At 38.9% G+C, this 22,899-nt stretch overlaps 1 protein-coding gene across 38 annotated transcripts in view; it reads right to left on the bottom strand.

Annotated features, from left to right (window-relative positions):
• ank2b (ankyrin 2b, neuronal) overlaps window positions 1-22,899 on the bottom strand; it is a 233,557-nt gene that overhangs the window by 32,772 nt on the left and 177,886 nt on the right. For 21 of the 38 annotated variants that reach the window (XM_055007976.1, XM_055007972.1, XM_055007978.1 and 18 more), the window contains 22 exons: window positions 22,391-22,588; window positions 21,996-22,094; window positions 21,754-21,852; window positions 21,044-21,142; window positions 20,861-20,959; window positions 19,588-19,660; window positions 19,243-19,296; window positions 15,222-15,363; window positions 13,808-13,895; window positions 12,179-12,282; window positions 10,700-10,738; window positions 8,408-8,632; window positions 6,457-6,555; window positions 4,798-4,952; window positions 4,503-4,714; window positions 3,859-4,063; window positions 3,666-3,762; window positions 2,729-2,957; window positions 1,796-1,921; window positions 1,573-1,695; window positions 970-1,002; window positions 692-713 (listed from right to left, as the gene is read on the bottom strand). In XM_055007976.1, coding sequence (XP_054863951.1) covers window positions 692-713; window positions 970-1,002; window positions 1,573-1,695; window positions 1,796-1,921; window positions 2,729-2,957; window positions 3,666-3,762; window positions 3,859-4,063; window positions 4,503-4,714; window positions 4,798-4,952; window positions 6,457-6,555; window positions 8,408-8,632; window positions 10,700-10,738; window positions 12,179-12,282; window positions 13,808-13,895; window positions 15,222-15,363; window positions 19,243-19,296; window positions 19,588-19,660; window positions 20,861-20,959; window positions 21,044-21,142; window positions 21,754-21,852; window positions 21,996-22,094; window positions 22,391-22,588 — 2,620 coding nt within the window. Of the gene's footprint in view, window positions 1-247; window positions 287-691; window positions 714-969; window positions 1,003-1,572; window positions 1,696-1,795; window positions 1,922-2,728; window positions 2,958-3,665; window positions 3,763-3,858; window positions 4,064-4,502; window positions 4,715-4,797; window positions 4,953-6,456; window positions 6,556-8,407; window positions 8,633-10,699; window positions 10,739-12,178; window positions 12,283-13,807; window positions 13,896-15,221; window positions 15,364-19,242; window positions 19,297-19,587; window positions 19,661-20,860; window positions 20,960-21,043; window positions 21,143-21,753; window positions 21,853-21,995; window positions 22,095-22,390; window positions 22,589-22,899 lie in introns of all 38 variants that reach the window. The other 17 variants (XM_055007973.1, XM_055007998.1, XM_055007999.1 and 14 more) reach the window with 10 other exon arrangements.

Below are 22,899 nucleotides of genomic sequence, written 5' to 3'. Positions count from 1 at the left end.
GTGTGCTTTTAAATCTGTATTCAAAAATGCATATCAAAGTGAAAGATGCCAATCAAACACAACCCCAGTTCACCTCACCAACCTCGATAAAAATGGGTTTGTTTGGAGGAAATAAATGACCAAGCACAACCAAACCGGCGCTTTGACTGTGCTAGCGCTACTGCCAACTTTTAGGCAAGCACAAAAATTAGAGGCCATCACGTATACGTCACCACAATACGAACGAGTCGAATAGCCATGTACATACGCAGGCGGCAGCGTTTAACCCTTTCTTCGTATGTCCGATCTCAAATTGTGAAGGTGAAAGAGTTAAAAGTGGAGACAATGACGCAGGTGTGAAATCAGAAAGAAAGTAAAAAGTTGAAGTTAAGCCTCAGGAAGAAACAGAACGTTGACATGGGGAAGTGCAGGTAAAGCCTTCTGGTTTGTGAGACAAGACGAAAATATATGAAACTCAAAGGACTTTGAGAAAAAAAATGCAGATGGGCTGCGATTAAGTGAAGGGCGAAGCTGAATGTGTCGGTGTTTTAGTCTGGTTATTCCTCTGCACATTATTAAACTAGATTATCACTCACACAGTATCAGTTCTGATCATATATCATTTGGAATAATAAAGACATGCAATATTATTAGAGATTAGCAACTACTTTAGTAGAAGATATAGAGAAAACAAACAGGGAAAATATCTTACATTTCTCGAGCGTTCTGCTGGTCTGAAAAAGAAAACAGAAAATGCATCACAGTTAGTTTGCTGTTTGTATGCGCTGGTTATTCTAAAACTACTACTAATATTACAAGTGCTACTTCACAAACGGCACACGTAACAGGAAATATGAACTATGCCACTGCCTACTGTGAAAAATCTACACTATAAACTTGTCCTTTATTTAGCCCTGATGGTCAGACAGTGGACAGGATAGATCGGCAGAGCTAATGGGGAGGAAGTGGGGAAGCGGTGGCTGCGTTTACCTCTTCCTCTTGCTCTTGGTCTGAATCGGACTCCTTTTGGGAGCAAGAAGCAGCGAGAAGCAGAAAGATGTACAGATAGAAACGACAGCGACATTAACAGGGAGAAAAAAAAGACAAGGGAAGGGGAAAATGTGTGGTTACCATAGCAACAAAGACAACAGTCAGTGTGATTTTTAGGGGGAAACCAAAGTGGGTTTTAAAGTTGCACTAGGCAAAGATCAAGATTCAATCTTGTCTATTGACGGTTTGGAATAACATCACAAACCAGCCAGATGTCGTTAATTATTTTTAGATTTCTTCTTATCTGGCGCAGCCTTGAAGTAAAGAAACAACCAACACCGTGAAGCGGTATTGTTAGCTACTTGTAGCATTGGCACTGTTAGCTACTTGGGAAAAATAAAGAAAAAAAAATAGTAGTTTATAAGAGGCAGATTAGCGTATATCACAGAGGGACAGAGGAAATAGGCTCAAGATTAAAGCGTCGCCAGTGTCACAAGCAACCAGAACTTTTAATTAGTGTTTTCTGTTAAATTACAGATGCCAAAAAGCCCATTTTCCTCATGAGAACTAAGAATACACACAACCTCCATGTAGCGTCCTCACCTTGCAGTATGATGGGAGGGTGATGTTGAGGTTGCATATGGCGTTTTGGGTGAGTGACCTGTAGTTCCTGGGTTCTTTCATGAACGACAGGCGGCCACACGGCTCCTGAGTGTTGTCTCGGATCTACACAGGCCAAGCAGTATATTCAGCATCAATCAGGTGGTCATGACTAAACTTGAACTATTTCCATGCTTGCATGAAATAAATACTAAATGGTTCTTACTTTGATGAAGAGCGCTAGTCTGTTCTCCTTAAAGGCAAAGAAGCTAAAGAGATGATGCTGGCCACTTTTGGTGAGGGGGACAAGGTTTCCAAAGCAGTCTGCATAGATAGGTTTGCCCTCCAGGACCTGAGAAAGGTAAGAGGTTGATAAATACAAATAAGAACCATATAAAACAATAATATATAATAACATACTATTAGCCGAACACTCAAATGTTCAAATCCTAGTATTTCCTTTTATCGCCTCCATGCAACCATTTCTTTAGAAACACACTTTAAAAAATGATTAACTTTGTCTTTAAAGTATAATTTTTCTCAAGTGTTTCAGAAAAAGTGGATTTCTTAAAGTTTTCTTTTTTTAATAAATAACCATAATCCCTTGCAAACTTTTAGTTTTGCAAGTTTCTAATCACTTCTGACTATTAGAAATGGTTGAATCTTTGGTTTGCCTTTGATGTAGTTGATCATATAATTTGGATTTCCATCAGGGGTACAGCTTTTAAACCATATTTACCGAACAGAACTCTGTCAGTAGTGGTCTGTGACGCTTCCTTACCACACTAATCCTGACCTGTGGTGTTCTCCAAGGAGCCATCATGGGCTCCTTTTAGTTCTCAGTTTATATGCGTTCACAAGGATAATTATTAAGGTGATAATGCTTAGATCTATGTACCAGTGGTCCTCCAAACTCTATGACCTCCCAGTCTGCAAAGAAGTCGAACTCCTGTCTTCGAAACATCTTTACTTCAACTTATAAGACTTAAAATCTATGTCTTGTATTGGTAATTTTCATGTATAGATTAGCTCATTGTATACAGAGTTAAATCCTGTGCATTTAGTGGGTACAAAATGCAGATGTTGAGCTCTAAAAGTGACGAGAACGACAGCTCATAACTCTTCTGCTAACTGGTTATTAACTAGTTGTGTTTCTCACCTCTACGTCTCGGCTGCGGGCCACCTCAGTGAAGTTCTCCTGCTGTTCCAGTGTTTTATCGATCTTGTCGTCAGTCATGCAGAAGCAGCGAAGGCGGGCCTCGATGGGATCGTGGGTCTTTGCAAAGATTACGAACTTGGCCATGTACGGGACGCAGATGATCTCTCGGTACACCTGAGTGGAGAAGTTGACTGATTCCTGCACTTGCCGACAGTCTATGAGCCAGAACCTGAAAAGCAGAAGGATATTAGAAAGAAGGTACATCTGAGTCACTATATGACAAAACTCATGTTAAAGTTACCGGATATTTCGGAGACTCTTATAGCATACAACAGAAATGAGAAATGATTCAAACTTGTTTCACCAAATTTGGGTTCAGATCAGGCAACATACTTGATTAGGTCATGGTTTTTGCCTTTTATTCTTTATAAACTTTTGTGTGATTACAGTGGTGTGACTTGGATCATTATCAACATGGAACATTCCTATTCTCCCAAGCTTCTGGAGACTGGATATCATCTTGTCAGTCAGTATTTTGGTAAATCCAAAGGATACGGCATGGTGCCATCCACAAATTTTACAACTCCAACACCTTTTGAAACTCATGTAGAACTCACTCCCACCTCCGTGCTTCACTGCCAGGACTATGCATTTACTGTACTAGTACTGAGTTCACGCTTCACATGCTGGATCCAATCTAAGCTCAACAAATTCACTTCGGTCTCATCTGACCAAATAAAGTTCTCCCAACATTCATCTAGCTTCTAATCATGTTCTTTGAGGTTAGGGTTCAGTGATCACAAGTGTATTCGCTTTTGTTGCACTTGGTTTCTACATGTAGGCCTGTATTTTTATTTGATATTAAAGTGGTATCACACGGGTGTACTCATTTCTGTTGTACTGTTTGCAGTAAATGTGCTTCAATAAACTCATTTACCTGGCAGACACATTGGTAGTAAAGGAAACGCAGTCATTGATAAACGTTAATGGAGTAGTTCCTGTTATATCCTCCCATTGGGCTGGCGTTGTTCCACCTGCATGGACAGAAACACAGGATTGAAATATTCATACGTGAGCATGTGTCTTTGTTTAGTGTGCTCAGATTTGGGTGTATATTTGTGAGCTCTCACCAGTGATACTACAGAGCAGTCTTAAGGTGGGCGTGTCCCCTCCAAAACCATTGAGGACCGGATCGGAGTTGGTCTTGGGGACAGGAATGGTCATGGTGATGGGTTTATGGAACTTTCTTCTACGGGGCTCCAGAGTGACGATGGGGCTGAAGGTGGCTTTGTTGCCCAGGATCTTCCTCACTACATCTACATTCACTGGCTGGGCCTATGAGAGTACACAGAGTATACAACGTTAGGTTTTGTCAGTGATTCCAATGTCTTTGCTGACTATTTTCTGACTTTCACTAACACCAACAAGTCAAAACTAGACACTGAAGTCCTATGTCTTTGGTTAGATCTTGATTTTTCATTAAGTGGAACTAGCAAGTTGACATTTTTGCTGCAAAATTTCAGCACCGATTCATTGTGATAAAATATGGAACAGACATTTATCTTCTTGCAATAATGCCACCTCTTGGACTTGTCATGTAGCACTGTCACAGTGTCAAATGTTTGTCTTGTATTCCACATAGGAAGCCTTCTTTTTGGATGACTTCAAACCCAAGAATTGGAAGTATATCTTCAAAGGCAAACAAACAACAAAACAGGTATGGATTTATGGATTAAAGGTGACCTTGGACAGAATTAACGGTTTTGTACATTACCTGCAGTCCGACCCGGATCCTCTTGGTGAGGGCCCCCTCAGGAAACACTGCCTGTACTTGTGGCACGACTGTGCTGCTCAGGATGCCTCCCTCAGGACCAATCAGATTACTGTCTTGCTTGATGCGTGACACCACCGCAAAGTACTGTGGGAAGTCTCTGGTGATGATACGGCAAATGCGTTTCCTCTCCAGCTCCTCAGGCGTGTCCAGTTCTGGAGGAGGGTAAAAAGAGCAATGTTTCAGGGCCGTTTGTGTTACCATGTTTTTGTCTATTGCCATGCCATCGGTGACTTACCCTCGTCCATCCCGTTGAGTATCTGGTTGAGTTCCTCCTGGGTGTGTTCACAGTGATGCTCCTTCCAGCTCTCTCCCGTCTCACTCCTCAGGATCACCAGCTCCCGCTCCTTCCCCCGGAGGGCGGCGAAGTGGGGGATCTCCACGATCACAGGACTGGATGGCCAGAGGGCAGGTATGTGAGTACATGAAGTGATGGAGGTAGAAGGCTGTCATACTGGAGTTCTGCAAGATCTTCAATTTGGTCAAATTCTTTTGGACTCTTCTTGGTCAAGATCATTGTTCAGTGTCAACCGGCTATTTCTGTCTTTCTAAAATGGTTAAAAATCCATGTTTTTCTCTCCAAGATCTGCTTTTCCTTTTGGTATATAAAGTTAGAGATGTAAAAACCAATCTGTGTAATATGATTAACTGCCAGAAATTACGTGTAGTCCTTGGAGTTCCATCAGCTTTTGGTGTATGCTATGTATCCATCTACCGCATCAGACATATGGATGGCGTATTGACTATTCAGGTTTGAAACCAATGCATTGATGTAGCAATTATGGTGATAGAAACAGCACTAGTGCACTGCTTTAGCCAGTCAAAGATGCACAGCCAAGGTGTACTTTGTAGGTTTTGGTGTGATTCCACACTTTACAGATCTATAGAGTTTCACGATGAGCTGCTTACTTTAATCAGTCAGCACATTTCAAAGACAAATGTAAACAGCAACCTACAGGTAAAGCGCATTTAGCTGCTTTTAAACGTGTTTCAATCATACTAGTTGAAAGAAGAGCCACGAATTGCACTGCAGAAAAGATCTAAAGTTGTTTGTAGTGAATGTTTTTGTCACAACATATCACTTGTGGGTGCCTACACTTTAAAGTGTTGCTTTAATACTTACCTGATACCCAAAATCACAAGCTAGCTATAAAACATATCTACAAGAAGCATGCTGCAAGCACAGTCCAACACAAGACAAACACAGCTATCAAAGCAGAGCTGTCGATATTTTCGTGTGATATTTAGAGGGTTCTTTGGCCTGAAAGTACATGAGAATATTTCCACTGTTGCCATTTTTGGCCTTAAATACTTACAGTAATTTTCCAATATGTTAGCTTAAAGCTAACACTTGCACTTTAGTTGAGCTGTGAGTTGGCAGCACAAACTTCAATATCTAGAATTTAGACAGAAATTCTTACCCAATTATGGTAAAGTGCTTGACTTTCTAGAATTCCCTAATTACGATTTACAATTAGCCATAGCAACTATTTTGGCAAAAATAGCTGGTTAGTCTACTTAACAGGAAGAAACAGAGTCATCCAGTCAAATCTCTTCCATTGCTATTCACAGGCCACACAACCGTTTAAATTTCACATAAAAATGCACATTTAATCAGAAGACAGGAAGCATGAAAATATAAACACCGGAAGGGAAAAAGCAAAGCAGTAGGGAGGAAGGGCCAGTGAAGAGAAGGAACTGGCAAAAAAAGCGTACATGAACCAGATGAAGTGGTGAACGGGACACTAGTGCAAGGATGACAACCAAATAATGTATGAGCAACTTAAAAAAAAAAAAAAAAAAACATTAAATGGAAGGGTTCGTGAAGACAAATACTGAGAGCGGCATCCATGGATTGTTTCATATGCAAAACTGGAGATTGTGTTTTCCACCCTACCCGAGGAATTTTGTCCCCGGCGGGCCAAGCTGGAGGATTCTGCTAACCAAACTCTCCCCCTCGTTAAGAGGCGGAGGAGCACTGGGGAGGTGGAGTTTACTGTGTGATCGACCAAGCGTCCAAACGCAGCAGTGAGGAGGAAAGAGCACACACAAGGTTTTGGTTGGGTGTAAAATGGAGATGCTGGGGTGATTTCTAGCTACCAAGGAGCCTCAAAATTGAAAAATATAATGAATAAATACATCAAAAATACATTATATGAAAATGAATTAATTCAGTATTTTGTGTTTGTCATCATCAGTATTAATTTAGATTTGCAATGAAGGAGACTGACATTTCAAAATAAGTGGAAAGTGATTGTTGGTGCCTGTTGCAAAATAAGTCTCAATTAAAAACTGTAAATTGAAGATTTAAATTGAAATGACTCAGATTTAAATACATATAGGATTGCTAATATATTTTACCAATATTTTTTTGCATAATTATTTAAATTTAAAAAACATGTAGAATTGGATCTATTGCGACAAATTCATTTAAATTCAATATTTTTTTTCATTATTTTTGAATATTTTGGATCTTTGTTCTCGTGTTTTTTTACATTTCTTACATATTATTTACAATGTTATGGCAAACCTAAAGCAAGACAGATCATGTTAACCCTCCTGTTGTTTTCATTTTCAGGCACCAAAAAATATAGTTTCCTTGTCTGAAAAAAATCCAAAAATTCAGCAAAAAATATTCCCCAAATTTCTGAAAATTTGCAAAACGTTCAGGAAGAAAATTCCAATAATTCCTTAAAAATTTCCCTTAAAAGTTTTATTTTAAAAAATCTCCCACAAATTTGGCAAGAAAATTCTTGTAAATATTTTCAAAAAATGAGTAAAAATCTTCCAAAAAAATCCTAAAAATATCTGAAGTGATTACATATATATCAGTAAAACTTCTAATATTTTCTTTAAGAACATTCACAAAAAAAATCAACCAAAATCCAGTGAATTTCACTGGCTTTTGGTTGATTTTTTTGTGAATGTTCTTAAACATTTTTAATATTTATTTTTTCCACCAAAAAATGTTCAAAGATTTCCAAAAAATGTTGAAAATGTGGACATCAGAAGTTTAACTGTGAAAATATTTTTTTTTTTCCACATTTTCAAACTTTAAACCGGGTGAATTTCGACCCGCAGGACGACACGAGGGTTCAGTAACTGTTTCACATAAACATTAATAATAACAACAGCATCATTCAGTCATTTTGGTCACAGATAATTTCCGTTATATCAGCAGTAAATAATTAACAACTTGTGGAACTTAAGGCCAAAACTGGAATTACATCTATAATGGGAAACTCATAATCATAATCTCATTGTTTTTATTCTACACATTATTAAACATTACCAGCAGGGGGCAGAATTGCAGGCCACATATCAAACCAATCATGGTGCAATAAACTGGAGGTGGAGTTAATAAGAAAAGCTGTTTCATTTGGGGGGTTAGGGATCAGAGTTAGACTGCAGCTGTTATGAAAGAAAACAGGGCATGCTTGCAGAGCAAAGACTGGCAGAAATCCTGGCACTGGGAGAAAAGCGAGAGCAGATACAGAAACAGTTTTAGTAAGGCAGAGGCTGGGGGAAATTAATCTGAAACAAAAAAAGGGCGGCAAGTTGAAAGCTTCTCATGAGAAAGAACACAGATCAGGCTGGATATAAGAGCAGTGTCTCTTCTTCCTATCCATCTTACATAGGAACACTTATTCTATGATATTTCCATTTAATCTCAAACGTTTATGGCATTCAATACCCAAAACTTTGCAAAAACGTGAAAAACTGAAGGTGCCAGGACTCATTTCTTCCTGAAACTATCACGACTTAGTACTGAAATGGTATCTAACATTTACCTGTTGGTGCCTGTTTGTTTTTTTTGCTATTTCTATCTACATTCACTAACTTCTTACCCGAGGAACTGGGCTCCAGAGGGCCCCACTTCGATGAGCCTGCTGGCCAGGCCCTCGCCCTCCACCATCGGTGGCATGGTGGCCAAACGATGCCTCTTCACCAGCCGGCAGGTCACCCGTGTCGGCGCGCTGCACTTCCTGGGCGGGATGATGATGCGGAGGCCGTTGTGCCGGCAACCGCGCATGGCTCCGCCCCTGGCGTCCACCATGAAGCTGACCAGGAAGCTGAAGTGGAATGAAAGATATTCGCCCAAATTACAGACGTATACGATAGCGCCCATTCAGAGATGAGAACAAAGACACCAAAGCTACACTACCGTTCAAAAGTTTGGGGTTAGCCAGACAATTCCATGCTTTCCATGAAAACTCCTACTTTTATTCATATGTTAACATAATTGCACAAGGGTTTTCTAATCATCAATGAGTCTTTCAACACCATTAGCTAACACAATGTAGCATTAGAACACAGGAGTGATGGTTGCTGGAAATGTTCCTCTGTACCTCTATGGAGATATTCCATTAACCCTTTGACACATAAAATGGGTCAAAAGTGACCTAAATCCAATGGAAAATGAGTATCTCCTCACCCACACTGCTCTTCAAAGGGTTAAAAATTTCCACCTAGAATAATCATTTTCCACATTCACAATGTCTAGACTAGATTTCTGATTCATTTAATGTTATCTTCACTGGAAAAAAAAATGCTTTTCTTTCAATAATAAGGACATTTCTAAGCGACCCCAAACCTTGGAACGGTAGTGTAGATGTACTTTATACTGAGAACAAGGTCTCGTGTTAAGTTTAGACATTTTAACCAACAAAGGACTAAAAAGCTAAGATTGGAACTTGATTTAGTTTGGTGAAAATGTTAAGTTAAGGTTCATTTACTCGATCTGAGCTTTTGGCAATAAAACAAAGCTTTCACCAGTTGAGTAGGACATTGTTTTGTTGTTTCCAAAATTAAGAATGGATGATGAAGATCCACTGCTGAGTCAATATGGATGAAAAGTCTTCAAAGTGCTCAGAAAAATAAGTAGCTTGATCATCTACAGTCTTTTAATGAAAACAATACGAAACTGTTGAAAGCTACTGAACAAATTAGATCTTCACTGAAGATTATTTTGTCTATAAATGACTAAATATCAAACTATAAACAACTATGTTTCTATTTGACATGTGATAAAGCTAAAGGCACCAGTTCAAAGTACATTTATTTATACTGACATAATTTTAAAATGAAGCTGGCAATGTTTGCTAAAAAATATGAGAAACGCTTGCATGTAGCGTAACAGCAAACCTATAGAACATTCATAAACCACATCGGTAATGAGTTAGCAACATTAGCCAATATGCTAGCCAGAATATTAAGACTGAAGTAACAAAATCTGCCAAACCAATCTCATTAACTTCATGTTTTCTCAATTTATGAATTATTTTTTCTTTGGAAGAAATGTTCAGTCTAGTTAGAAAAAGCTACATGTGCTTGAAAGCATTTTGCGTTTCATGCTGGTTAAAATAATAATAAAAAGTAAAACTGTGTAATAACAAGTTAACAATATGGGTAACTATTACTATAAAGTCTGCTTGATAAATGCAGCAATGCAGACTTATTAGACATGACTTTGGTGTCTGTTTTCTCAACACTGAATGGACAAAAGCATCCAGTTGTTTTACATCAAACACCCTGAAGGACTTCCATCCTCAATGCAGTGGATAATGTGGACATGATGTCTCAATGAGGGAGAGGTTGGCTGTGATGAGGTGAAAATCTGATACCAAACCCAGCTCTAATGTCAAACATCAAGGTTTTAAAAGCACATTTAAAATACTTGTTATTGAATTCAGCAACAGGACTGCAGGAACTGTTAGAAGACAAACACTGCCGTCCTCCAAAATGAACTCATATCCTCGATATACTGTGCAACATGGTGCAATAATCCTTCTTAAATGCAATGAGACAGATGCAGAAATACTCCTCAAAGGTACCAGTGGGTATGTTAGTGGAAATGCACACTTCACAAGACACTGTATGAAATCAACAAACACGTCCTCGACTTTCACCGCCTCTTGTTGCTCAGATGTACACAACTTGCGGCTTGTTTTCTTTAATGTTCTGGATCCATGTGTCCAGTTTAATTCAGATTAAAATGACTGGCTGTAATAAAGCTAGAGCTCACGAGGCGGTGTCTGCCGAGGACACGAACACCTCCCCACCAGGAGAGCACACTGTGGAGGGAGGAAGAGCGTGATGATGAGGAGGAGGACGGTTAAAACCAAGGTGCAGAGCGTCACCTGCTGTGGTCTCCATGATCATGGCACGGAGAGGAATGGCTATAAAACAATACAGCAGCCGCATCAGACGATTCAGGGGAAGAGAAACCCAGAGAGGGAGATCAGAGAAGACAATCCAAGAGAAGAAAAGAGGCAGTTTGTCATGGAAGACAACGAGAAAAGTTCACAGGACTGATATGTTTAAACGTTCTGGATCATTTATGGATTAACTCCATGAAAATAGAACTTCTGTTACTTCTGTCATTTTGAATCTTCATAAATAAGACAAATCTACTTTGCTTCCCTTAGTTATTTAAAGGAATAATGCAGCAATTATTTGTTTATTTTCCTTCCTAGAAAGACATGAGAAGATAATCAATCCCATGTCTTTGCGGTAAACCTGGATTAGATTCAGGATATTGGTTATTCCAGCTTAGAATAGAACTAAATCCACAAGTAAATAGGAAAACTGAATCAGTCCAAAGCTTAGAAATACACCTATACACCTCTAAAATTCACTAAATAATATATTCTATGTTGTTTATTTAAGCTTTACACACACACGTGGTTTCTCCAGGGTTCAGAAAGCGAAATCTAAGACTTTTTAAGAACAATTTAATAATCGTTGCATGGAACTGTATGGCCTAGTGCAAGAATTTATTGATCTTTATAATGTTTATGTTATATTGTCAGTTATTCTGATTAGTTTACTTAAAGAAAATTAATCTATTGGTTGGAGACAACAAAAAAGCAACGACTTCAGCCTCTGACGTTGTTTTTTAATGTTATACAGATTTAAAAAATGAATTGATAATGTAGCCTTAACAATAACAATTAAGTGTAATATCATTAAATAATCATAAAGTGGACTGGAACATGCACCTTAAATTGGCTGGATGTCTGAATAAGATGCACAGGATGCTTTATGCTGTTGGAAAATCAAATGCTAGTTCTACTTCTGCAGGAATCACACCTGATAAATAGAAATCTTCTCAGCTTATTCTTGGAAGGAAAGCAAAATATGGAACTATTCACAACTGCATTTAACTGCCTTTGGTCTGGTAAAATGCTCTAAATGGACTCGTCTGAACAGAGACTCTTAGAATCGTTCCACTGTGTGGTTCATAAAAAGGATAAAGGAGGAAATATATGCACTAAATGATAAGGTTAAGTCAACAACAAATCAACCAAATAAATGTTTTTTTTTCCTTATTATTCCCTGCTATTAAAAAATCTAAAGACAATCAGAGAAGCAAAGGTGAATTAGAGACAGTTCATAAGAGGTTAGACTAAACTATCTGTATTTAGCATATGCAGAAGTACAGTACACTGTATAGCCAGAATGATTATATCTAATAAAAGACATGAAACATTTGCATATTCATCATTCTGTCAGTCTGTTTTACCCTCTAGCTACACATTTGTCTTCACTAAGCAGGAGTATAATGTTCTCATAGTTTTCTTTCATTGTTCACAGTATCTCCCTCCAGTATAACCTACCCAGAGTGGATGGGGCTGGAGGATAAAGCCACGTTGTCCAGGTTTTCTGTGCCCCAACTCAGCCGGTAGGAATCCCTCTCATTCTCCCTGGCCAGCGACGAAACCTGGAATCACAACAAACGAGCTCTTAATGGACATAAACAAGGAAATGAGAATTACTGGATGTGTTGTGGAGTAAAGAAGGAGGACGAGTGTTGGTGGAATGATTTCTCTGATGATGCCAGCAGGTTTCAACTTTAAAAGATGCACATTTAAGGATTACACCTTTTTACCCAAAGCTGAATGACGGTGAATGTCTTTGGTGGTCATTCAAAGATACTTTCATACGGCTGCATCTTTTCTACTTGTTCTTACAGTTTATATATCCATTCATGTGTTTTATTTTGTCTCTTCCACTTTTAGAACATTATGATTGCAAGGGGACAAAGTTTTGTCCTGGATTAGATTAATGCACTTTGGGCGAACCAGCCATGTTTATCTGGTTGGGATTTGATGTAAAGATGATGTTAATTTACTAACCAGGAAGCCTGAGAAAATTCTTATTTGGGTCAGTATATAACTGCGGGACTTTTTGTATCATAATTGACATTTTTGCTGTTTTCAGGCCTAAAATCAACATGGTTGCCTATAACCAAACACCACATGGCATTTTTACAGAAAGATTCTTCTAAATATTATATATATAATTGAGTAAAATTGAAATTGAAAGTTATTTATAAAGATATTGTAGTAAACCTGTTGACTACTTTATATTAAATAAGTCAGAAAGCCTTGGAGTCTGGCCAGTCTTTTCTTCAGGAGGAAATGACATCATGTGGAGCAGGTCATGTGATCTGGAATTAACACACTTCCTGGAGACGTGTTTTTGTAATGGGGAACTTAGTTGAAAGGGATTTCTCAGACACAGACACAATTTGTTATTTTCCAAAATAAAATTTGACATATTGCCAAAAAAGAAATATGTCATGATTATCTCAACGTAATAAAAATTACACAATCAAAACCATTTTTGAATAAACTCATTTTATTATTATTTAGCTAATTAGAAGGTGGTTGGTATTAAATGTGGACGGTTATTTAGCTGACATTTTAGTGATATCCAGTCATTTTTATTAAGTGATTGCTTACATCATAAATAATGATGGAATTTGTAAAGACATGATTATAACGAACATAAAAATTAGTTTTTTTTTTATTTTTAGTAAAAATGTATGCAAGATATATCCCATGAACTTCAAAAGTCCCTCAATTATAGATTGACCCTTTTCTTTTTAGTTGTGTTAATGTAAAATATAGCTGTAAATGGACTTCAGGTGAAGTTTAGCGCTCAAATTCCACTGTATTAGCTGGGTTCAGTCATGGTGGATTTATAAGATGTTTGTAAAGGTCAGTTTTTCGACTTATGCAGAATGCTACACTAACTGTCCAAAAAACAAAAGGTATAATCTGTTGATTCTCACATACCTTGCTAATTTAACATTAACAGGCAATACATGTCAAGTAAGTTACAGTATAGTGTAAAAGACTACAGGCTGCAATGCCTAATTCTGATCAAAATGTGTCGTAAAATCAAGATCTCTTCACAGCAGTGTTTTCTGACATAGTGATCACGGTGGCCGTGCACTGTACCTGGTGACCAGTGAGCATCTCATCCATCATGCCCTCATGTTTAGGGGAGTAGTAGCTGTGGTGGGTGGGTGTGAAGGACCTGTCTGAACTGGAGCACAGCAGAAAAAAAAGAATCTGTGAAACCAGTGATGCTCAGGACAATAACAAAAATTACTATGAAATTAATGAGGAGTGCTTTAGTAATTAGTTTTAAAGCCCTCTTTAAAGCTAATTATCTACAGACAAAACCAACCGATGGCAGTAATTTCCAATGCTGGAGCTCATGACTTGAATGAATGTCCCTTCAGAAAATTAATTTTAATTAATAAAGCAGACTCAAATACTGAGTTGAGGGCTGGGTATTGTTAATTTTTAAATAGTGATGACAAAACAACAAATGTGTTTCCCATTAGTTAACCGTCTCACAGGAACGCTGCTGAAATAAAAGGCTAACAGTGTCCAGGCTAGCATTGTCACACACTGGTTACCCAGGTCTGGAAAATGCATACTGAGTTTTTAGCAACCATGGTGCTTTCGACTAAACAAAAAATTAGCATGCTAATTTTTTTAACCATGGCTAATACCAAAAAAATAGAATGCTAAAATAGTATGCTAATAAGCAGAGTTTACCATTTCTAATATCAAAAAATAGAATGCTAACAAGTAAAGTTTACCATTGCAAATGTCTTGTAATCTATATTAAAGTCTTGGACAGACTAAAGGAAGCTTCTGTCCCTAAAGCCACACAATTAGCCACACGAACACCAGCAAAACTTAGACTGAACTTATTAGCTATTTCGAGGACAACTTACAGCCAACTTTTGATTCTGTGCAAGTCAGTAGTGTATTTTAAAAACACTCAACACCCAGCCCCAAGGAGAATATTAAATTAGTTATTTCAGTAGTGCTGAAGACTTCTAAAGCCCAGATGTCTGGTCAGAGTCAGCACATACCTCTGCATTCGACTATGGATTCATGACAAGGGAGACCAACGATGAAGGATGAAGAAGAGAGGTTGCAAAACACACAGACACACACATACAAATACAGGCAGTTAGTTGTTTAGTTTATAGTGTCGGGAGGAAAGGTTTTGTTATAAACACAGATTCATGACAATGTGAGAACAACCATCCATAGGAAATGTCAGTGATTAGACAGGAAAAGGGTCAAAAAGGAAGCAGGTCAAACACAGAAACACAACTGGGTTAGAGATTATTTTAGAAAACAAAAAGTGCTCTGGGTTCTAAAAGTGGATGTGGAGCAGAAGACATTTGTTTGTGCATGGAGCAGATGGACGATTCACCAAATGATTCGTTCTGCTTTTACCCAGGAAAAGTTTTAATTTCCTTTACTTCGTTTGATTGACAGAGTCAGACTGTACTGTTCTAATTGCTCGTTACAGCAGCGACAGCACGGTGAATAGGCTGAGATGTACCTGTCAGTGCGTCCTCCCTCCAGGCTGAAGCGGAGGTAGTTCATTCCATCCAGATACTGTCCTGGCAGGGAGTCGTCTCCCAGCTCCCTGAGGTCCTCGGCCCTCAGATACTCTCCTCCGTCACCCGTCATCGTGTCATCGCCTTGGGAGAGCAGAGAGAGGGCTTCAGACAAAATCATGGATGAAAATAAAATTCACTAAAATGAGCATTTGAGGTTTTTGGAGCAAATGTTTGTACACGACTATCGGTATGTAGCTCCAGTGCTAGCGAGTTAGCATGGAATATATTAGGACATGATATGCACCTTGGGTACATTTTGCCATCTGTGTAAACTAGCTCAAAGCAGAGGATCAAAGTTTTAATAAAACACTGGAAAAAGCTGACACAACAATCTTAACACAAGGGTCATTTAGCAGCTTCTGACAGTTCATTTTTGTTTTCAAGGTGAGAGAATGAACCTTTAATCTAAACATTTAAACAACCATGGAGAGGACTGTTCTGAAAAAATCTAAGAAAGGGGAAAACTTCTCTTACAGTTGGAAGTCACCTACAGTTCCCAAGGTCAAAAACCTACTTTCAGTCTCAACTTGGAAATAGCCGTTTGATTTTAATTTGAGATACACATACTTCGATTGTTCTGCAGCTTTCAGCTGCATCTTAAGGTCTTGATCCACAATAAAAAATTTGCTAGTGAAGCAATTTTTTTCTTAGAGACTCGGTTGTTTGTGTGGATTCTTAGTCGTCTGGGTTATGGTAAGCCTACAAGCTTCAGTAGAAGGCAAATAGACTTCTCTTTTTATGGTTCTTGAAGACGTTTCACCTGTCATCTACGAGGCTTCTTCAGTTCTAACTGACCTAAAAGGTTGAACAACATCGTGTTCCTTTATGTAGCGGGCGCGTTTGAGAAACTCAAAAGGTATTTTTTTCCAAACACAACATCCTGGTACACTTCAGACCTGGAAACACTCATGAAACACCCACATACAAGCTGAGCAATGTTCTATAAGTAGTTCAATGCAGCAAGGTGTCCATAGACCTATATATAGGGGAGATTTAACAACCTCCCTACAAACACATGGCATGAAGCAGGAAAACCAGCTTCTCTGGACCAGACTCAGGAGTCAGCCTGCATCTAAAGGATACGAGACATTCCTTGGAGTAGACTCATATTCAGGACAACTAAGACAGACGATTTGAAAGACAGTTTAAGACATCACTTAGGAGAGGCAATGCAGTCCTGAGACCTCCCCAGGAAGTTTCACTGCCATCAACACTCTAAGTCATCCAGGACTTGGCAGCTTCACAGCCCTTCACACCTCGAGGCATATGAGTCTTGGGTCATTAATAGGCCACGAGCCAAGTCTTTGGAAGCGAAAATAAATAGCTGGGCCTCTCCTTTAGTCTGTTAGAACTGACAATGAGTGGTGAAATGTCTTCAGGAGTCCAAACAGAAGTCCAGCTGCCTTCAACTGAAGCGCTTAGGATAGTGACTGAGTATGAAGCATGCTGAGAAAATTCAGTTATGATGAAAACCTGCCAAAAACGAAGGTGGACCTGGAGTTAAGATTGTTCTGTCAACTCAAAACAGTAGGATCTATTTATATCCTAATGTCTTTTATGTCTGTTCCACTTCTCTGCTGAGCAAATGTCCAGATTTAGCAGATGTTAGCATACTTACCAGTTAGCTTCTCACTCCTGAGATAATTATACAGGATTATTGCAATCTACTGCATTCATATAATGTGACTGTAGCCTGTGCAGAGCAACAGTTAAACACATTTTATTTATTTTACTCCCCTCCGTTGTGTCACACCAAATAGATGCATGTTAAGGAAGCATTCTCTCAAGCCTGTGTTATCTGCACCATGATGAAGCTCTACTGCTGTTCCACTACTGTACAGCAGGGGTCGCTGTTGACTGCAGGTTACCCTGGGCCAAAATGTTCTGGATCAGTACATTCCCAAAAACACTGGAAACTGCACAACGCATGAAGACTTCAACTCTCAGACTCATTTGTGTCAAAAAAGGGGAAAAATCCAGATAAAAATGAAGCATCATGCATCAGACATTTCGATGGTGATGAATGATTTGGATCACATTATTGGATGAGTTAAGTTTGTGATAAAAATCTAACTTTAAATACTGCTAAATATGACATGGCAATGGTAATATTTGTAATTTTAAAAAGGATCTACTTAATACTAGAGTGGTTCGGCAGACTTTATTGAATTCTAGAAGGAAAAACAATCACTTCTTTAAGTATGTTTTTCATTTTCACAGAAAAATAATGCATTTTACAGCAAATAAACTAACTCAAATCATAGTAAACATAATAAATCATGTTATTTTGGTGCGCAAACTCTGTGATGGTTATCAAATGTTTATGGATGAATGCTAAACTGAAAAAAACATCCAAAACATAAGAAGTGAGCTTTTTCTCAAATCCAGTCTTAGTTCTTTATTTATTTATGCTGAAAAGACTAATAAAATGACAGTTGGATCATGGGATATTGTAGTATAAGTCTATATTGGTAAATTATTGTATGGAAGACCATTGCTACCAAGAAAGAGGAGGGAAAAAAAAATCCAACCTTTTTTTTTTTTTTTTTTTTTAAATCTTCTTGCAAAATTTCCATGTAATAGTAAGTCAGTATCAGCATATACTTATTATTTATTTATTTTTTTTTAGAAATAACGATTCAGTACCAAATTATTACTTAATATTGGTATTTATATAAGAATTATCTGCCTACAAGAAACTATAAACTATACTAAATATTTAGAAATCAGCACAATCGGTAGTAATAATAATAATAATAATAATAATAATAATAATAATAATAATAATAATAATAATAACAATAACAATAATAAATAAATAATACAGAAAATCTACCTGTATTTTCTGATCAAATAATTATTAAGCCAGATAAATATAAGGCCAAAATTTGGTTGTTGTCTTTTTGTTTTGTTGGGTTTGTTTGGTTTCTATTTTGAATGTTGGATTTGAGCTTCCATTCGACTGACTCAAATTGTGCATATTTCTACAAATTCAACCTCTTTTCAACATAATGTCACAGCTATGGCTCATATTTCCTCTGAATATGCATAACCTCCATCGCAGTGTATGGTAGAGTTGCCATAGCAACATGGGTCTGAGAGTGAAGCTGCAGGGTACCGTGTTGAATGCTGGAGCTGTGTTTGACTTTTGGCCCAGGTCTGGTAAAAAAGCATCACGCTAAGCCAGCAGAACAAGTGAGCAACATACTGTAGTTAGACAGAGATGTTCTGGTGCCAGTAGTGTACTGGCTACCTGGAGGGGGAAGAGTGTTGAAAATTAAAACACAACATTCAAAGCCAGGCGTTTCACACATGCTCCTCCTCCTTAACACACTCCTAAAGTAGGCCAGTGTTGCATTTGAATGAGAAAAACGTAAATAACCCACTAAAGACTCCAAAGGTACCATCAAACGGTGTAAATAACATCTCCTGACTGTTACACTGAGTGGATCTTGTAATGCTAACATTAACACCCACTTCCTGCAGCTAACAGCCCGAGCTGACGTGGGGATTAGTTTAGCAGCCGTCCAGGGAGTCAGGATTTCTTTGAATACTCTTCTGGGGTTAGAAATGAGCTTTGAAGTGACAACACTGAGGGTTAAAGTCTTCCAGGGATTCACTCTGCTCATTCTCCTGGAGAATAAATGTGTTCAAAACGGTACCGAGTGCAGCAGTCAGAACTTGTAAGCAATTTTCAACTCAATAGTTAGAAGGTGCCATAAACCTGCATTATCTCTGTAACAGCTCCTCTGATCAAACAATAAAGACCAATTGCGTGGATGTCAAAGAGAAAATGACCCTACTTCTCCCTTAATCTGGTACCTGAGCAAACATTTTCCTAAAGAGCCCCTCATAAGGGTAATACTACAGCATCTATGCAAACACTAGGGGTTGCATTCATCATGCATAACACCAGACTCAACACCGCAAACCCTCGAAACACAGCGCCGTGCTGAATACCTTCCTCATCCATGGAGTCGTCTGACATAACATCAGCATCAATGATTTTCCAGGCTGTAGGTGGACACCACAGTTACTCACAACCTCTTAAAACTTCAACCTTGGAAAGTGTTTGGTTCTGTTAAATGCTCCACTATGTTAGCTAGATAAGGTCAAAGCAGTGTCAGCACCAACTAAGACGAATAAAAAAGGCCTAAAAAAGGGACAAAGAGTTGATCCAATTAACCTAAGTGGTCCACAGTACAGCTGGACTCATGCCTGTGGAACCAAAGAAGAGCCTCTTTCCACTGGAGGACCAGAATGTAGGTAGATGCTGACAGGCTCCAGCAGAACAACACGACTCACCCTCTTCATCGGAGACATCCAGAACCTCCGTCATGGTCTCCGGCACATTCAGTTTGTGTTTCTCCGTCACCGTCTGGAAGCACAGAGGAAACATCGTTGTAAATACAGTTCACACTAAAGGCGCTCAGTTCAGGACACAATCCTGGACAATACAGGTGAATGCAGCTGTTGATGAAACTGTTTTAGAGAGGTGTTACATTCAACTTTAAGGTCATACGTTTGTAGTACTATGTGTCTATTTACCCATATTATAAACAGAATGGACAAAATACTAGAAAGAACTAACACATTTTTACTTGCGCTTTGAAGATTTTTCAGAGTAACTGGACTAGTTACTATATAAAGTGACTCTAAATATGAGTTTCTGTCTTATATTTACATGGAAATGGGCAGCCAAGATCCACCATTAATCCCTATAGATGCATTTGGCAGATGTATGGTCCAGAACCATTCAAGATTGGCCGCTTCTAAATGATTTTTTTTCCTGTATAGCTGTTTCTCTTAATTCTATCTCTAAAGTGTCACAAATCTTCCACTGTGGGTTGCATGACTGAACATGAGTCTTCATGCACTCCCAGCATCTGAGGAACTGAACACCCAATGAACTGTTTTATTATTGAGTGTAATGTTCTGACAACAATAGGAAAATCCTTAGTGTTGCACAGCTAATATGACTAATATTACCATTAGCTTTGATCGTATGCCCACAGGTCTGAGGAAACTCTAAAGCTAAGGAACATTCAGAGATGGTGGGACTTTTAAGAGTGATTTGAAACCAATAAACAAGAGTTGTGCGGGTCACCGTGTCGTTATGACGCCTTTTGTGCTTTAGTAAAACCTAAACTCAGCTGGTGTTTACATCTGCTTACTTCTCTCCTTCTCCCTGTGGTCACGTAAGACTGCATTTGGAAACAGCAGAATTCTTAATAAAGCTGTTTTCATCAGCAGAACAAGTTTAAAACGAGACACAGTCCATTAAGACCACATGTTAACCAGCAGCAGATAGACAATTTAGCTCTGTGTTGTCAATGATAGATGCAGAGAGAGTCTTCTTCCTGAAGGGGGAGTCAAACTATACACATTGAAACAGCCTATTTAGAACAGGACTATTAAAATGGGGTTATACACGAATGGTAAAATGAAACTTTGCCGTCTTTAAAGCTGAAAAATTTTTATGTTTCACGCAGATTTCTGGCAGAAATTGAACACATTCTTGCAATCTATAAAATAACCAGATGATTGTAAATTCCTATTAAGTGCAGTGGATGCCTACCGTCGTCGTGGTGATGATCTCCTCGGTGACGACCCTCAGCGTGTCCACCACAGAGATGTAACCCAGCCTCCGAGCAATTCCCAGCGCAGTGTTACCGTTCTGCACAAGAAGAAAATGAAATAAAATCACATTATTTGTGTACTTAGATGTGTGCTTGTGTTTGTGGGATGGACGTCTACTCACCACAGTGATGGCGTTGGGTTTGGCACCATGTTGCAGCAGAACGTTAATGATGTGTGTGTTTCCTTGCTGGGCTGCCTGGTGAAGAGGAGTGTATCCATTCTGTGGGGAGAAATCAACAAGAAAATGCAGAAGTGAATTTAAAAATTATGCATTTTTCAGCTTAAACCAATATTAAGATATTACTTCAGTAAACATTAGCCACACATATTTTAAACACAAACTAAAGCCCAAATTAATCTAGAAAGGTCCAGACGGATGAGCGGCAAAATGTGTTTAGGAAATTTGACTCTTAGCCATTGGAAGTTTGCTGTAGTGGGGTGTTTATTGGTATTCCGGCATACAGTGGACTTACCAACACAGAGCATGAGTCTGTGGAGGTAAGAAGACCAAGAACATCTGCAGAGGACGCAATTTATAGGGATGGTAGTAGGATGAGGGCCATATAATAGTGGTTAATTTGTGTATGGTTGCTAATCACTAATAGAGGTTAATCCAACAAAGAACAAATGGTGGTTGAATCAAGGGGTCTGGCAAACAACCAAAGGTAAGATGGAGGTCTGACAGACAGTAACTAATAAGAAAAGATTGCGGATAACCATGGGAAATGGAATCAAGGGGTGACACTAAAAAGCATGTGTAGCAAAAAGGTGTGCTACTTGCTTCATCAAATGCAACATGCAGCGCTGCTGTAGCTCCATTAGCTTCAGTACCTTGGTCTTGGCGTTGACACTGGCTCCGTTCTGCAGCAGGAAATTGACCATCTTGGCATTGCCATAGTGACATGCTACAATTAGCGGGGTGTAGCCCAACTGTGAAACACAAAAATCTGTTTTAGTTCCACAAAAGCGTCACAATGTACGTAAAAAACACTGCAAAAAAATGCTGAAAGTAGATCGGAACAGGACTCTCTATGACATAATCTGGTAGAATCTGCAGAAAATATCGCTCTTACTTTGGTCTGCTGGTCGAGGTTGGCGCCATTTCTGCCTAGAATCTCTGCAACAGCCACTTTGTCCTCCTGAGCCGCCAGATGGAGAGCAGTCAGGCCACTCTGCAAGAGGAACACACCCACAACAGTAACGTCGCTGACGTAGCATTGCAAAGAGGACAGATTTGTCATCAGCAGCAGGTTTGATCAAGATTAAATTACCTGACTGAAGGGGAAATTAAAGATAATTGGGTTTATATTGCAGCTAGACATACTAAATATCCTGTAACTGAATAGTATTCAGACAAATGGTAGCTTGAATTAGCAGTAACAAGGACAAACAGACATCTCTTTTTTTTTTTTTTTTTTATACTAAAGGTATAGTTAATGCAAGTTCCTCCCAGTTTTCTCCACAGTACCTTGTTGGGAATGTTGACCTGGGCTTCTTTGCTCATTAGCAGGGCGGCCATGTCTGCGTGACCCTCCTGGGAGGCCAGATGGAGCGGAGTGACTCCCTGCTTGGTCAAGATGTTGGTCTCTGCTCCGTACTGCAGCAACACCGTGGCGATTTCCATTTGGTTCTTCTTAGCCGCAATGTGGAGAGGAGTGTAGCCGTTCTAGATCGTGAAGGACAGACACCGAAGTTAGTGTTTTTGACTAGTATTAAATGATATTATCTACCACAAATCCAACGTAAAGACCCAAACTAGTCATGACTGCATCCCATATAACAAGTTTGGTGTGAATAAAAGAGTAAGATCCTGTTGGTTTGTGCCACAGAGCTCTATTTATGTCCAAATATGTCAGTGAGTCAAACTGTAGCACTGGCCAGCGTGTTCCATCATTACCATCTGTAGTTTGTGGAGCAACAAATGTAGATTCACCTGCAGCTCCGTCAACAAATGTTCTACCTCCTTCTTGCTACAGT

Source organism: Amphiprion ocellaris, chromosome 23, assembly GCF_022539595.1.
Source record: "Amphiprion ocellaris isolate individual 3 ecotype Okinawa chromosome 23, ASM2253959v1, whole genome shotgun sequence".
Taxonomy (NCBI): domain Eukaryota; kingdom Metazoa; phylum Chordata; class Actinopteri; family Pomacentridae; genus Amphiprion; species Amphiprion ocellaris.
This window is presented reverse-complemented; position numbering and strand designations above follow the sequence as displayed.